This window comes from Manis pentadactyla, chromosome 11 (assembly GCF_030020395.1).
Source record: "Manis pentadactyla isolate mManPen7 chromosome 11, mManPen7.hap1, whole genome shotgun sequence".
Classification (NCBI taxonomy): Eukaryota; Metazoa; Chordata; class Mammalia; order Pholidota; family Manidae; genus Manis; species Manis pentadactyla.
The window spans coordinates 31,193,161-31,209,889 of record NC_080029.1 but is presented as its reverse complement, the minus strand read 5'-3'; the positions used below and the strand labels follow the sequence as shown (position 1 = coordinate 31,209,889).

At 44.5% G+C, this 16,729-nt stretch overlaps 1 protein-coding gene across 1 annotated transcript in view; it reads right to left on the bottom strand.

Annotated features, from left to right (window-relative positions):
* LOC118926350 (disintegrin and metalloproteinase domain-containing protein 29-like) overlaps positions 1–14,672 on the bottom strand; it is a 33,126-nt gene extending 18,454 nt beyond the window's left edge. Inside the window, 4 exon segments of the mRNA XM_036913032.2 lie at positions 12,523–12,757; positions 12,759–13,761; positions 13,995–14,504; positions 14,507–14,672. Of these exon segments, the coding sequence (XP_036768927.2) occupies positions 12,523–12,757; positions 12,759–13,761; positions 13,995–14,504; positions 14,507–14,672 (1,914 nt within the window).
* Between the last annotated feature and the right edge of the window lie 2,057 nt (positions 14,673–16,729).

Genomic DNA, 16,729 nt, shown 5'->3' with positions numbered 1-16,729 from the left:
GTCTCACCTGAGGGTTTCAGTCCTGGGCGTGTTCACTCTGGATAGTGTGAGACTGAAAAACAACAGCAGAACAACGTTGGGGGTGAAAAGGGGTTATATCAGGCTTTATTCTCATGGTGGTAGGTCAAGGGTTAGAATCATTTCTGAAACTGGCAGTCTAAAGTAGCAAGCCCATCTCAGTACTGCCTCCCCTGGCTCAGCCTGCCTCAGGCACCTGCCTCCGCTCAAGACTCTGGCTCCCAGCCTCTGCTCTTTTGCTTACCAGTCTGCTCTCCTGCTTCTCTTTGCTCTTAACACTGAGCGAAATACTTTCATAGCAATACTGGCAGTAATGGCTTATTGCCAACTGGTATGCAAGCAAGCACCTGGGCAGGAGGTTAAGTATTACCTCATTGCACATACACAGTGGGCATTAGGTGAGGGTCCTGGCCATGGAACTTCCATTTTCCCTACAGGGAGGTGTGGGTAAAATTGTAATATTTCCAGAATATCTCGCCTGGCTTTAGTACATCTGCATATCAATAGGCCTTCAAAGGTGGAGAGAAGTATGGCTTTAGGGCATTTGTATCATTCCTCAGGGGTGGAGAGTTCATCTCCATATCAATGGGTGATTACCTGGGCAACTGAGGGTGTGTCTGAACCTGACAAGTTAAGGGGAGGAGGATGGCTTACTTGCAGCTTTGCTGCTGCTGGAGCAGAAGATAGAGATGGGCAGGACTGCAGTTTGTAAGCAATAAACAGGTTTTAAACTTTATTTCTCCCTTTGACTTATTTCGGTTTTTAGAGGTATTTTGATCCAGGATTTCCTCTCCCCAGAACATCTGGCACAGTTGGTACGATTCCTCTGAACTCAAAATCTGTCATAATGGGTGTGATCTTTGAGAGGGCCACCCTTAGAAATGATGGGAGAGGTGGTGCTCACATTGAAGGATGTGTGTTCATACTCGTGTGGTCATGGAGGCACCACCACCGCTGCTGGCCTCACTGACCCCGGCCCATGGCCCAAGCCTAAGGCTACTGCTTCTGCCACTGCTGCTGCTCCTGCTGCCGTCTGGAGCCTGGTCACAACTATGGAAAGGAGCAGAGGTCTGGGTCACCTTGCAACTTGCTGCTGTGCACCACTCCTTGCTAGCTAGAGAGCCCATTGCCAGAACAGCTCCAACAAAGGTAACAACCACCTACCCCATCACAGAGTGGGTGAGAGACTGGACCCAAAGGCCATGGAGTGGCATGGCACAGACACCTACCATATATCATGTGACTGGCCATTTGCCTTTGGCATCCCCAGGGAATAATGAAGCAGATGCATTGGCCCAGGTGCACTGGCTAGAAGAAAGCCTGCCTCTGATGTGGGCCAATGGCTACACCAGTGTTTCTTGCACGTGGGGCAAAAGACAATGTGGGCTGCAGCCAATCAGTGGGGCTGGCCATTGACCTTTGAAGAAATCAGCCAAGCCCAGAAGGAGTGCGGTGCACGTTGCAGATCAGCAAACCACCAAGAGGGGCCTAGAGCATCTCTTTGCAGCCTATGGCCGGTCCCCGGTGATTGAGAGCAATCAAGGCACCCACTTCATTGGACATGCATTGTGAGGATGGGTGCAGCAGTTAGGAATAAAATGGATGTGGCCCTGGACATTTTGACACATGGACCGGCAATGGCTGGCTCTTCTGGCACCTTGGGGAAAGGCCTGGAAGCTGGCCTCCTGTGTATTCCTGGAATAACAGCAAAGTGGCCCCCCAAAATCACGGTTATTTGCTCCTACAGTCCTTGTGTCCTGGATGTGCCCCCTGGCTGCAGCTGCCATGTGATGGCTGGAATGGATGAGCTTTGGACTTAATCTGCATGGACTTTGAACCTCCCTGAATCCTCTGGCTTGAGAATTATCATGATTGTGTTGCTGTTGTCAAGAAAAAAATGCTTAACGGGAGGCTTGATTTTATCTAATATTTGGTAAAAGTTTTATGAGCAATCTAGCATGGTTGTTAGGAATGAGTAAACAAGTGTAGAAACGTATTTTGTGCTTAGTGAGAGATTGTGCTGTAAAGTACATTTACTTGATCTGCATAGGCTGAATCCTCTGGCTTGAGGATTATTAAGCTTTTATTGCTGTTGCTCTTGTATGTTATTAGATTGGTTGGAAGAGGGGGAATGAGTAAATTGTAAGGTGAGACTTCTGGAGGGGTGGCCTGTGGGTAAAATTGTAATATTTCCAGAATATCTCACCTGGCTTTAGTACATCTGCATTATCAATAGGCGTTCAGAGGTGGAAAGAAGGATGGCTTTAGTGCATTTGCATCATTCCTCAGGAGTGGAGAGAAGTTCATCTCCATATCAATAGGTAATTACTTAGGCAAGGAGGACTTATCTGTACCCTAGAGGTGAGGGAAGGGCTGGTTTTGCTTGTGCTGGAGCAGGAAAGAGAGAAGGCCCCAGACTGCAGTTTGTAAGCAATAAACAGGTTTTAAACTTTAATTCTCTCTTTGACTGATTTCGGTTTTTAGAGGTATTTTGCCCCCAGGATTTCCTCTCCCCGGACTTACAGGGGGCTTTCTCTTTGAATCTTATCTTCCCTTTTCCAGCTGCTCATGTCTTTCTATCTAACAGAATCAAAATCATAAGGACATTTTATATATAATTATTGGTGGTGTTGAGCAGGAAGAAATTTCCTCTATCCCTCGAGGTTCTTCTAGCTATCTTAAGAATCAAGTTGACATGAGACAGATTAACAGGAAAAAAAAAACAATGCTTAATTACATATGTAAGGGGAATTCATAGACATAGATTCCAAAGATAGAATGAGGTACATATGTCATCCTGAACCAAGGAGAAGGGAGTATAAGTCTGAGACTTAAAAGGAAAAGGCAAGTTATTTACAGGATTATGAAAAGAGGAAATGTTTAATAAAGAAATGTGCTGGGACGCACAGAAACAATGGGGGGGGTGCACAGAGAGGAATTTTAACAGACTCAGCCACATTCCTCCATGTTTTCCACTCCTAGTTTACATTATAATATAGTTATTTAAGGTGATAACTCTCTTCCTGGAGGGGGTCCTTTATTTAAATTCTTTTTGTGCTGTTGGACATGGGAGGTCAAAGTATTTTCAGAGTCTTTGGGTCTTGACTGATTTCAACGCTGAACTAATCTGCATGTCACAATGGCACATCTTGGGGCAGCCTGCTCTTGGCCCCTACAGTTGTATCTCAGATCAGTAGATCTATGCCTCACTCTGTGTCTTTTCTGTCTTATTTTTCTAGTACATGCAGGCATCTAACTGTGACTCTGTCTGAGGGCTTTAATTATTTATTTTTTCATAGGTACAAAAAAATGCTCTATGTTCAGGAAAGAAAGGGCAGCAAGTGCTATAGAGTCAATGATCCCAGAAGCAGCCCTCAACCACTGAGAGGTAGTAGTAGATAAATAATCAGCTTCTTTATACCTTATTGTAACTCCAGGGGGAAAATATGTTCCCAGCCTAGGGCAAATAAACCTCTGAAGCAAAAATTGGTCAAAGGGAGAGATAAGTGAGAGAAATCCATTTATTGCTTACAAGCCATCATCTACTCCTGATCGCCTGTGTCTCTCACAACCTGGCTGCCAAGAAGCCAAAAATACCTCTCCAGTCCAGGTGCCTGCTTGCTCTCCACCTTGTAATCACCTATTGGTATGGAGATGGACTTATTCTCTCCATCCCTTAGAACCATCTATTGATACAGAGACACATGAAGGCCAGACAAGAGATTCTGGAAATACTGCAATTTTACCCACAGCCCACCCCTCCAGAAATCTCGCTTCACAATCTACTCCCTCCCCATCTTGCACAATGGTCCCTGTGTGAGAAACCTTGAGCACTGTAACCAGACTAATAAAATACAATAACAGCAGCAATAAAATGATAATACTCAACCTGGAAGATTCATCTGGGTTCAAAGTCCTATGCAGATTAAGTCCATAGCTCATCCATTCCACAGGCAGCCAGTAGCTGAATGTGTAGAGAGTTCAGGGCAATCATCACATGGAAGCTGTGCCAGGGGGTGGGTCAAGGCCATTGTAGAATAAAATATCCTTAAGGGCAGTAAGATACAAGTTTTAATGACACCAGTATAGGCAAATCTTGTCCATCAGGTAGGATGCATGCAAGAGAATGGTCCTGTGATAGTACAGTGGCAGGAAGGGATCTCATCCTGGTCTAGTACACCAGACCTTCACCCTTTTCCCTGTGGGAGTTACAGATGGGTCAATATGTAAGACTATGGGAAGTACATGCACTGGCCACAAAGATAAAACAAAACTTCCCCATAAGATGCTCTTACCTCCCAGACATTTTGGGTAAACTACCATGATCTTTGGGGGCCATTCTACTGTTACTCCATGAACACACAGGAGGCCAACTTCCAGGCCTTTTCCCCAAGGTGCCAGAAGGGCCAGCTATCACTGGTCCATGTGTGTCAAAATGTCCAAGGCCAAGTCCACTCAACAGTCTCCAGGGTTTAATGCAGTTGGGGCTGGCAGCAGGGTGTTGCTCTGATGGCCATATTCTGGCTTCAACAACTCCTCTTTCATTTGCACATACAATTGTATAGGAGAGGCAGCAATGTGTGTTAGCATGTCCACAGGACTCAAGGCTCCTTTTCAGGGCTTCTCATTCAATGCCATAGCACTGCCTATAAGTGAACTGACCAGCCCCATAGACTATTAGTGTCTGACTTAAGGCCAGATTTCAACAAACCATTGTAGCTCTCTATTATACCTGTTCCAGTAGGGTTATTTGGTACATGAAACTTCCACTTTATTCCTAATTGCTGCACCCATTCTTGTAACACATGTCCAGTAAAGTGGGTGCCTTGATCACTCTCAATCACCTGCGGCTGGCTATAGGCTGCAAAGAGATGCTCTAGGCCCACTTTGGTCATTTGCTGATCTGCATGATGTTCAGGAAAAGCAGTCAATAGTCCACTACCCATGTCCACACAAGTCAGGGCATACTGATATCAGGCAGAGGCCCAATATAGTCTATCTGCCACCTGAAAAGAGATATCAGCACCTTTACTATTGTCCCATGTAGCTGAGGGACTAGGTGTAAGTCCCTCTTAGAGCACACAAGGCACTCCTTCTGGGGTCTGCTGACTTCTTCAAAGGTCAGTGGCAAGCCCCACCAATGGGCTACAACCCACATTCTCTTTTGCCCCATGTGCAACAAACACTGATGTAACCATTGGGCTACATCAGAGGCAGGCTTTCCTTCTAGCCAACACACATTGGCTAATGTGACTGCTTCATCATTCCCTCTGGATGCCAAAGGTAAATGGCCAGTCACATGATATACAGTAACTGCCTTAGTCTGAACAGAGGCCCATAGGTCTTGCCAGAACTCTTGCCCCCAAAGGGGCCAGTGACCAACCATCTAGTTCGCATGGTACCATGTCAGTAGCCACAGGATCAAGCCCTGATAGACAGCCCAGCTATCAGTACAGACAACTGTAGGGGAGGGCTCCCGGGTGATCACAAGCAATACTGCCCACAACCAGCCCATTGACTGCTCTTCCCCTTTCTGTCCTCCATCCATATTGTCTCAATCGAGGATGGAAAGCCACAGCCCTCCACTTCAGGGGCTGCTCTCGAATGGAGCCACCTGTATACCAAGGATCTTCAGGTATTGGGGCTTTTCCCTCCTGATAAGGACTCTCAGCTACCATTGGGTCAAAACACATTCTTCCTGCTTACCACTGGTGTATGTCACTGGCCCCAATAAGCATTAGAGTTCTCCATTCAGGAGGCTAGTGGAAAGGGTGCTATGCTGCTGTAAATATGTGCCCCATTTGGCCAGTGTAGGTGTCGGTGCCAGTTCACTCCACTGCCTTGGGGTTATCTTGCACCCACCCCATGATGGGATAGGTAGTTATTGCCTTGGTCAGAGCTATTCTGGTAATAAGCTCCATAGCCAGCAAGGTGTGCTACACAGCAGCACATTGCTTTTCTTTCAAGGTGTACCAGATCTCTGCTCCTTTCCATAATTGTGACAATAGGTTGGCAGGTCCATTCAAGCTGCTGGCAAAGGCCCCATTCATGACTGTCTTTGGTTACATGAACATTTTTCTCACAGGGTCTTGATAAATCAATTACACTCTAGGCCTGTACAGCCTTGACTGTTCACTTAGCAGCAGTAAAAGCAGTTGCACATTTCTCATCCCAGTCCCACCTGATGCCCTTTCATACCAATCAGTATAAGGGCTTCAGAATTTGTGCCTAGTGTGCGATAAACACTCGCAAGTAGCCCAAAAGGTCCTTAAACTCTTGTAATACTGCCATAGTGGTAGGGGCAGGGAAAGCCTGGACTTTGTCTATTACTGCTTCTGGGATAACTTTAGTTTTACCCAACCAGACAATCCCCAGGAACTTTACTGACAAACCAGGCCCTAGAACCTTGGTGCTGTTCACAGCCCATCCTTTCTCCTGTAGATGTTGCAGCAGTCTAGGAACTCCCCCTTCTAAATCTGCAAGAGAATCAGATGTGAACATAATATAATCAATGTAGTAATACAGCTGTACCGTTTGCAGTTTCTTCCATGTGGCCAAGTCCTGGGCTACAAGTCCATGACAAATGGTGGGACTGTGAAGATATCCTTGTGGAAGGACAGTGAATATCGCCTGCTAGCCTTCCCATGTGAAGGCAAACTGTTCCTGACTTTCCTGTGCTATGTCAATAGAGAAGAAAGCATTAGCAAGATCCACAACATAAAATGTCCCTAGTTCATGACTGAGGGTGTCCATAAGAGTTGCTATAGAGAGGACAGCAGCATGGAAAGTGGATGTGACTTTATACAACTCCCTGTAATCCATGGTCATACACCAGGAGCCATCTGGCTTTTTTACTGGCCACACCGGGGAATTAAAAACATTGTGAGTGGGCATAAAGCCCACCTACTCCAACTCCTTTAGGGTTTCTCCCATTTCCTTGTGCTCCCCAGGAAAAGTATATTGCTTAATATTTGTCACTTGCCGAGGTACAGAGCTACAGGTGGGTGCTTAGCATGCCCCCTCAGAACTGCCTTTACCTCACTCTGAACTCACCTAAAGTGGTCTGTAACCACAGGCCCTGCAGGATATCCAGCCCCAAAATATATTCAGGGATGGAGAAATGTACACAGTATACTCCTTGGGGGGGTAAATGCCCTATCCCCAATGGGATTTAGGCTTTCTTTACTCTGATTGCCTTACTCCCATAGCCATCTATCACAGCAGGGGTACCAGGAAATTGCTCAGGGTTGCCATGAATCAGAGAACATTCAGCTCCTGTGTCCACCTATGCCAGGATACATTGTACATTCATGGGGGACCAATCAATTGCTAATACTACATGTGGCCTCTGGTCCCCACCATGTCTCCTGAGGTGGGGGCTTGACCCACCCCCCAGTCAAACCATAATGCCCAATCATCCTCCTGTGAGGAAAAGGGCCCAGGCAGAGCCTGAGTACTGTCCCCCAGGAAGTCCTACATGAACACAGGGCATTTGCCTTTGGCTTCCATGTCCTGGACCTCAGCGGCTGGGACTGCTGCTCTGGCTTTAATTGGTGCCATAGTTCTAACAAGACCCTATTGGGTTGCCCATCAAGTTTTTCTCTCACTATCCCTGCCTTTATCAAATCAACCCACATCTGGGTCCTTGAGACCTTCACAGGGCCCTTTGCCCCTCTACTTTCCATTGCAGCCCATACACCCTTCCATGCTCTTATTGTTTCAACCTCCCCCAGATCTGCTAAAGTACAAGTAGCCTCACTTATGTGGTGGCAAGAATAGTCACTAGAGACCAAAAGAGAGATGGGGGAGCTGTATGGAGCATCAAATTTCTCATTCCCATGGTGAACAACTTCTCATTGGGGCCTTAGGGGTCCATATTATAGCTGATATTTTTCACGCCCAACTCCCATAACATCTGCTGGAGCTCTGCATATGTTTTCTAGCTAGTGAGTAAGTATCGCAAATCACCATGATTAGGCCAAACTGCTCTGATGGCTGTTGTCAGCCAATCCAGAAGTGCCTGATTACCTGGGGTGTGATGGGCACTTGGCAACCACTGCTGGGGGTAAGGGTGAATAATCATGGAAACCAGTCTACCCATTTCAGAACCTGACATAACAATGTTTCCCACCCCCATATCCCAAAGACGCAAAAGTCACATAGGCAGAGGTTCCAAAGGCATGTGCCAAAACTGGATGTCCCCCAGCTCATCTTGGCCATTGGGGCGGTACATGGAGTGCTCCATAACCTGGGGAGGGATTGCTCCTCCCCCTGAGGAGACCATGGTTGTTGTGTTTTATTTTCTTAATTACAAATGGGCATGCCTTTAATATGGGAGGGGTTTGTGCCTCGGGTGGTGGCTTTGGCAACAGTTTGGCCCTCAGTGCCACCCTCTCATCCTCCCCTTATATTTCCTCTACCATCTCTGGGGCTGAAGGTACTGATGGTTTCTCCTCCTGCGACATGGATTCCCCTGCTGCCTCCTCCCTCACTCTAACATATCTTTCAGAAATGCGACCTGACTTGTCAATAACTGTCTCTCTTTCTTAAGGGCATTCCCATAGGTCATCGCCCAGCTCCTCCAAGTGATGCTGAAGTGTTTCTCTCTTTGATAACCCTTTTAACTATCTCAAGAAACAAACATCCCACAATCCTGGCCACCACACAGCCACTCAGGGCCTCTAAGCAGTCTTCTATCTCACAGAGGGCTAATTCCACAGCTTCTAGCGTCTCCACCCTTCCCAACTCTGGGGAAGCGTCCACCCATCTAGGAGGTGCTTTACCCTACACCAATTCCTCACTAGAGGCTCCACGAGTGGAAGTTCCACAGATGGGGGTTCCTGGGTGCAGCTGCACCATATACCACTGCCAGAGGGAAGGGTGAGTTGTCATTCCCCACCATAGCAGCTACTGGGGCCTCCCCACCATCCACAGGGTGGTTTCTGGGTATCTCCCCACCACCTCTAGGGGCAGCCTGCCCAAGCACTGCATGCATGCACACAAATTTTGGGTTCAGAGGTCCTGCTAATTACTGCCAGTTGTGACTCCAGGGGGAAAATATGTTTCCAGTCTGAGGCAAATAAACCTTTGAAGCTGAAATCAGTCAAAGGGAGAAATAAAGTGGGACAAACCAATTTATTGCTTATAAGCAGTCATCTATTCCTGCTCACCCATGTCTCTCATGACCCAGCTGCTAAGAATCCAAAAATACTCTCTGGTCCAGATGCCCACTCTCTCTCCACCCCCATCATAATCAACTATTGATATGGAGATGGACTACTTCTCTCCACCCCTTGCAAACACCTATTGATATGCAGATGCACTAAGGCCAGGTGAGAGATTCTGAAAATATTGCAATTTTACCCACACTTATATTGAACAAGTTTGATGCAAGTTTTACAGTTTCTTGGAGATCCACATCATGAAGGACTCCCAGGTGCTCACCATAATAGGCTTTTCACTAACAGTGTATTGCCTTATTTCTCTTGCTTTTTCATTTCTCCACTCTTATAACTAGGCTTTTGAGGCACTTCTCACATAAACTGTTTGAACTCATATCTTTTTCTGAGTTAACATCAAAAAGAAACTGACCTAAGATAGGTGGTACCACAAGTAATACTGTTTTCAGACAATCCAATACAGGAAGATCTCCTGCCAGCTAGATGAGACCTCGACCCAGGAGAAGGTTCTTGATTCTGATGGAAGAAGTCACAAGCAGGTCAAGCAGGTACAAGCAAAAAGTAGTTTCATAAAGGAACAGTACACATTCCAAGAAGGATTGTGGGTGTAGCTTTGGGGGAAGTGTGTTCCTGGCCTGGGGCAAATAAACCAGTGTAACCCAAATCAGTCAAGGGAAAAGCTAGGTTGAGAGAAACCCTTTTGTCGTTCACAAGAGGTCTGTCTCTGTTTGTCCTCTGTAGCCACGCCCTCCTGTTTCTCCCATCCTGGTGTGCATTCACCACTCCACCAGCCCCTTTGATAAGGAAACTCCATGGGCAGGTCCCCAGCGACTGACAGGCAGGAGACCAAGTACAGCAGAGGAGAGGAGAGAACAGTCTCTCTCCCCCAAGGCTGTGAGAAGAAACACCTATTGATATGCAAATGGACTAAGGCCAGGCAAGAGATTCTGGAAATATTGCTATTTTACCCCACAGCGGGCATGGTCCAAGATGAGCAGCAGGTTGGGGTTTGGGTTGGGTGGTCTTAAATCTGGAACTTTAGGCCTGTGGTGGAATATTTATCAGGATAGATTAGGTTTTCTCTTAATAGGGAGGGAAGTTCCAGAAAATAGGGTAACAACCTCTTCTTGTCCTTAGATGGTCTGCCTGGGAAATTTCATGACACCCAGGGGTCTGATTTTCACTATGCTAATGAGCATATAATGTATTTAGAGATAAGGTCAAAGACAACTTCTCCTCCATGTTGGAACCAGTCAGTTTTGGCAGGTCTGTAATGTATACCCTTATTGCCTACATCCCACAGAAGAGTTTACATCCAACTGAATGTAAACACCTGCCAAAGGCACCATGGCCCTCCCTGCTCATTTTTGCCAATCTGCCTACTATAACAATACTATGAGTGGATTCTAAGAATGGGATTTTAGAAAGGGATCACTCTGTAGCGATTAGACAACAATGACCTCTGATGATAGGAAATCCAAATAGGTAAGGAAAACAAAAGCAAAAATAAACAATGGGAATACATTAAACTAAAACACTTCAGCACAGCCCAGGAATCCATCAACAAAATCAAAAGACAACCTTCAATATAGGAGATGATATATAAATGTATATACTGTAAATGATACATCAGACAAGAGGTTAATACCCAAAATATATAAGGAATGCATACAACTCAAAACTAAAAAAAAGAAAAGAAAAAAAAAAGGTCTTCCAATTAGAAAATGGGCAGAGGACCTAAACAGACATTCTACCAAAGAAGACAAACAGATGGTCAACAGACAAATGAAAAGACTCACCACATCACAAATCATTGGGAATATGAAACTCAAAACAAGAATGATATATTACTTCACACCAGTCAAAATGGTTTATTACCAGAAAGACAAGAAATGACATGTGTTGGTGTGGATGTGGAGAAAAGGGAACTCTCATACACTGTTTGGGGAATGACAATTGGCCCAGCCACTATGAAGAGCAGTATTGGTTTTTCAAAAATCTAAAAATAAAAAAAACATATAACCAAGCAATTCCACTTCTGGGAACTCATCTGAAGAAAAAAAAATCACTGATCCAAAAATATAATATATACTCCTATGTTAATTGCAGCATTTACAACAGCTACTATATGGAAGTAATCTGAGTATCCCTTGGTAGATGAATGGATAATGAAGAACTGGTACATGTATGCAATGGAATACTGCACAGCCATAGAAAATAATGATACCTTGCCATCTGGGACAACATGGATTGACCTAGAGGGAAATGAGGCAGAGAAAGCAAATACCAATTGATTTTCCTTATATGTGGAATCTGAAACAACAAAACAGAAATACACTCATAAACAAAGACAAGATTCTGGTGGTTGCTATAAGGGAAGAAAGTAGGATGCAATAGGTGACCAGGATAAAGACATACAAATATCCAATTATAAAATAATCGTGGGCATAAAAGTACACTATAGGGAATATAGTCAATAATAGTGTAATAACTTTGTGTAGGGACATCTGATAACTAAACTTGTCATGGCAAGCATTTATAATGCCAATAATTGTTGAATCACTCACTATGTTGTGGATATGAAACCAATACAGTATTGTATATCAACCATACTTCAAAACATAGAGAGCATAACACATTCCAGGTCCTTCTCAGATGCTTTCTTATGACCTGTGGAAAACACATTTCATCTCTCAGTGTAACATGCAACCTTGAATCTCTGAAAGCTTAAGACTTTGTCCAAGATCACATGCTTAGCAGGTGGTCGAATACTGCTGACATTCACATGCCTATGACATAGTTTTTCTGATCTACAGACTCTGTCAAGTTTTCTTTTTATCCTTATTTGACACTAGCAGAACAGTGAACAAATGCCAAAAGTCTAGTACATAACCAGCTGGAAAAGTTCACTATGCTGTTAAACTAGTGTATATCCGTGCAAACAAGATTTGCTACAGGTGCATCTATAAAACATTAGAATCCACATCTTGAAGAGGTACAGGTCCTCTTTTTGGTCAATCTGAGACTCCTGTCATCTATAGGAACACTACAAATATGACCAGACACTAAACGTTAAACAAATTCAAACACACAGACCCTTCTTGCATTGCCAAGTCATTTTATTTTAAAATGACTACCTCAGATTACCTATAGGATTATGCAATTATCAGAGTGATTACTGATCATTTCTCCCAATAAATGCCAATGAGTTGTTCTCCATTTTGTGTTTTCTAGTTAGTGTTTACTTGGGTTTAAGATATTACCTCTCTTCAATAGTTCCTTGCTCTGTTTTCTTTTCTACAGTTTATTCTGTGTGTGAAAATACAGCAATAACAATTGAAATCAGAAGAAGAATTAAACGAACAATTAATAGAACTAGGGCCTTGTTTACAGTTACAAGTACATTGGCATGAAGACGTGGCTCTGTGTCTGGTGGAGGGCCACTATCTAAACTACCACCTAATCCTTTCTCTTCACAGTCTGGTGGCCTCCAGCCTCGCTGACAGTGACAGTGTTTGTTACTGTTGCACACGCCCCTGAAATTGCAGGTCTGGACATCAGTCAAATTTCATGTCCTGATAATAAGTACAATTCTGTTTTAAACAGTATCATCCCGAGTCGCATGTTGCACCATCCACTACGAGACCCATTTCTGGAAGATTGGTCCCATGGTGTGCATCATATCCAAAGCATCTTTCCTGTTTAACATCTTGTACTATTACATGGCGAAATGTAGTGTGATCACCTCCACCAGGAATTTGGTGGACATTGCTATAGTGCAGCAGTCCACAGAAAACATCATCTTCTTCACATTTAACAGGTGTTCCTCCTCCTCGGGTCAGCCTCACCCCAGAGTTTCCAAATCGGTCACCAATCACATTCAATTTTTGATAGCATTCTGGTGAACTGTCTTTTATTTGGTAGCCAAAAAGAGACTGACACTGCATGTCACAGTCACAGCAGTTTCCTCTCACACAAATGACTAAGGCTGAACGTGGGGCTCCATCCTGGATATAAAAGTCATTTGGACAGTCTTCTGCATTCCCGACACAGTATTCTGGTAAATCACAAATACCATGCATGTTTCTGCAAATCTTTCCAGGTTCAGCGTATTTGCAGTTATCACAGCAATCTCCTTGGCTGCACTCACTGCCAAGGGAGAGGGAACAGTTGTTCTCACAACACTTATTGTCAGCACACTCTTTTAAGGAGCCACAGTCACGTTCTTCCTCCTGGTATATGATCTTGTCACCACAACGAGGAGGTACATAAGGAAAAGTATCATTTGGAGCACTCAAACAAGGATCCCAATGAGTAAGCTTTATATGTAGTCTGTTATAAGAACAATTGCTGAATGTATCTAGAAGACCAGGTGTAGGCGCCATGATGCAATTTCTTCTTCGAAAACAAACACAACCAGAGTAATCATGAGAAACACCCAGGCCATGACCTAATGTATGCACTGAAACCGTGGCAGCTAAAAATATGTGGTAATTTCCTACAAAAACATATGATGCTCCCCAGTTGGCGTTGCATACTCCATTTTGGTGGGCGCAATGAGACCCCACCAATTATATGTCCTGTAAGAAGCAATGAAGTGTCGTGGGATTTGCTCCCAAAATCCATATTTCCACAAACCAAAATCGGTTAAATTTTTTTGCACATCAGCATATAAATACATATTAAATGGATCCATACCATCCCATATGCACATAACACGTATGTTGATATCCAGATGACATTGTTTGTAAATGGTGTGCATAATGTTGTTTAAAATCACTCTATTCTCTATTATACATGTGTGATTAGTATTATGAACAACTAGTGAGTTAGCAACAGTATAGTGGATTTTAAGGTATTTCTTATGTGACCACCACAAATACACAGGACCTGCTCTAGGAGTTTCAGCAAGTATTTCGTCTGCATATGCTTCATTTGTACCTTCCTCTTCAATCTCACACTTTCCTAGCTCTGCTGATCTTTCTTCAGACACGAGCAGAGATACAACATGCTCAAATTTGGAAGAAGCCTTCAGTGGCTTTATTTCATAAGTGAAGTCATCCATCTGCAGCATGCCATGCAAACCGCCAGAGCAGGTGTCCAGTGTGCCCACGGACCTGGGAACCCCTTCCAGGTAGCTGTAGTAGTAACAGCCTCATGGGACAAAGGGGTAATCCTCCTGCATGGCACCTTGACCATTATTGGTGATAACAGGAAAATGTCTGGGCAGCAAGCTCTTTTTGAGTTTCATGTGAATCACATGTCTTTGGCCCCCACAGTGAATCTTGTAGGAGAGCTGACCTGTATCTCAGCTCCAGACCACCTGTGGGACACCTTCCTGGGGATCACAATTTCAGAGGAAGTGAAGCGCCATCCTGGTGGGGCATGGGAGTGGCAGATGGCGGACAGTAGTAGCCCAAACAGAGGCAGCCAGAGCTCACCCATAAGGTGGTTCTGGGCCAAGGCAGCCCCCATGAGTGAGGCAGCCAGTGATGAAGGAAATGCAGTCAAGTGGGAGGCAGGCAAGATGATCCCTGAAACAGCACCTTTTCCATCAGTGTAGTCATGAGGAGAGCAGAGAGAGACCTGAGGCTGGGCACCCCCAGAGAGGTGCAGGGGGTGGGTAAGCTATTACCTAACAATGGGGTGCTCATAGGGGAGGTTGTGCCTACTGGGGCAGGGATCCTAGCACAGGGCCCAAAAGCTGAGATAAAATAGGAGGAACTGGAAAAAATCGTGTGTGTATCTGGGTGGAATGATCCTGTGGTGTCTTGGAGAGGTCACAAGAGAATAGTAAGTAGGTTTGGTGTGATTTTAAGACAATTAATAACTTTTTTCCCCTCAAACTAAATAATATAAGGAGTCAACTGTAATTAAAATAGGAAATGTGAGTAGAGTGGAACTTCTCTGTAAAAGAATTTTGAGAAGTGAATGAGAGTGTCTCACATTTTATAAAAATTGAACGCCGTCGGTGGTGATTGATGGAAACAAACTGTGAATAGAGGCCATGAGAAGAAAAATAAGTTGTGTAGTAATTTTTTCTTATAAACTATACCTACCCTATATCTCAGTAATTATAGTCATCAAGTTGTACATAAGTGTTCATAGCTGTGTTATTTATGAATTTATTCCACAAACTGGAACCAGTATGTAATAGTTGTATGGATAAACTAACTGGCATATACATTTGGTGGAATAATTCTCAGTACATCAGAACTTCTGATTCACATAAATGTATGTGTCTATTTCACAGATATAATAATAGAAATCAGACCAAAGGAACTCAGTATATGATTGTATTTGTGTGAAGTTCTATTACAGTGCAAACTAATTCAAGGGAATAGAAATCATACCAGCAGTTTCCTGATGTGTGGGAAGGAACTCCTCTCCAGTGAGGTGGGCCACCACAAAGAAAACCTCCTAGGGAAATGCTTACATATCCATGCAGTCAGGCTACTCCCAAGCCCTCACACTGGTAGAGCCACTTGTGTGTTGTTTCAGTCCAGGAGAATCACAGATACACAACTGCAGTGTGGGCTGAGTGCAGCAAAGCCATGTGAGAGGCCTCCTGAAGCCTTGGGTGGCCAACCCCTGTGTGGCAAAGATGCAGGGGCAGAACTTCCACCCCAGTGTCTCTGGAAGGCAGGACCTCCATGCAAACAGGTATGTGAAATCCCCAGTGTACCTAGGGGGAAGAACATGGAGCCAAAGAGAATTATTCTCTTGCCCTTATGTTTTGCTTAGGATCTGTTATTCTTTCCTTCTTTCCTATTTTTTCTTTTTGGAATGAGAGTGTCTATCCTATGCCAGTCCTACCATTGTGTTTTGGAAGCATGTAACTTGTTTAACTTTAAAAAAAAATCATTCCGAAAATAGCCATATATTATTGGAAATTAAGATAGATGCTTTAGCAGAGGGTTGTTTGAATTGATACGGGCTATTTTTATGTGACCAGTGTTACATTTTAATCATCTTCTCTTCCCCTTAGTTCCAGTCAAGATCTCCCAGTGTCCACTGTAGTATCTTACTCATTTCTAGAGTGGTTAAAGTTCTGGACACTTCGAATTCTGAGATCAGAGGGCAGAATGGTAGGGTTCTAGTGAGAGCCCTCATCAGGGTTGTAGACTGTCAGCTTCTGGTGACGTGGCTCAAAGAAACTTAAATGTGTGTGTGTGTAGCCCATAAGGAGTTTATTGTGTCTTCAATACCCTGAAATCTAGACTTCTCTCCCAGAGAAGGGTCCTTCAGAGACAGGGAACCACTATCCAGATGAGCTGCTCATCTGTCATTTTCATAGACAGCTAGATTCATCCTCTTGGATTTCTCAAACTCCCGGCTCCCCAACGTGTACACAAGATGAAACTGGACATGGCAGTGCTGTGCAAAGGACGGACCCCTGGGTGCGCTTCAGTGGCCTGGGGATGCCTCTGTTGAAGTAGTGCAGGAAAGCGCGCTGCTCCAAAGGTCACCAGGCTATGGGTTGTTACATGCTCCGTATTCCCAAACTTGTGGCCCAGGGTCACAGTGATGCT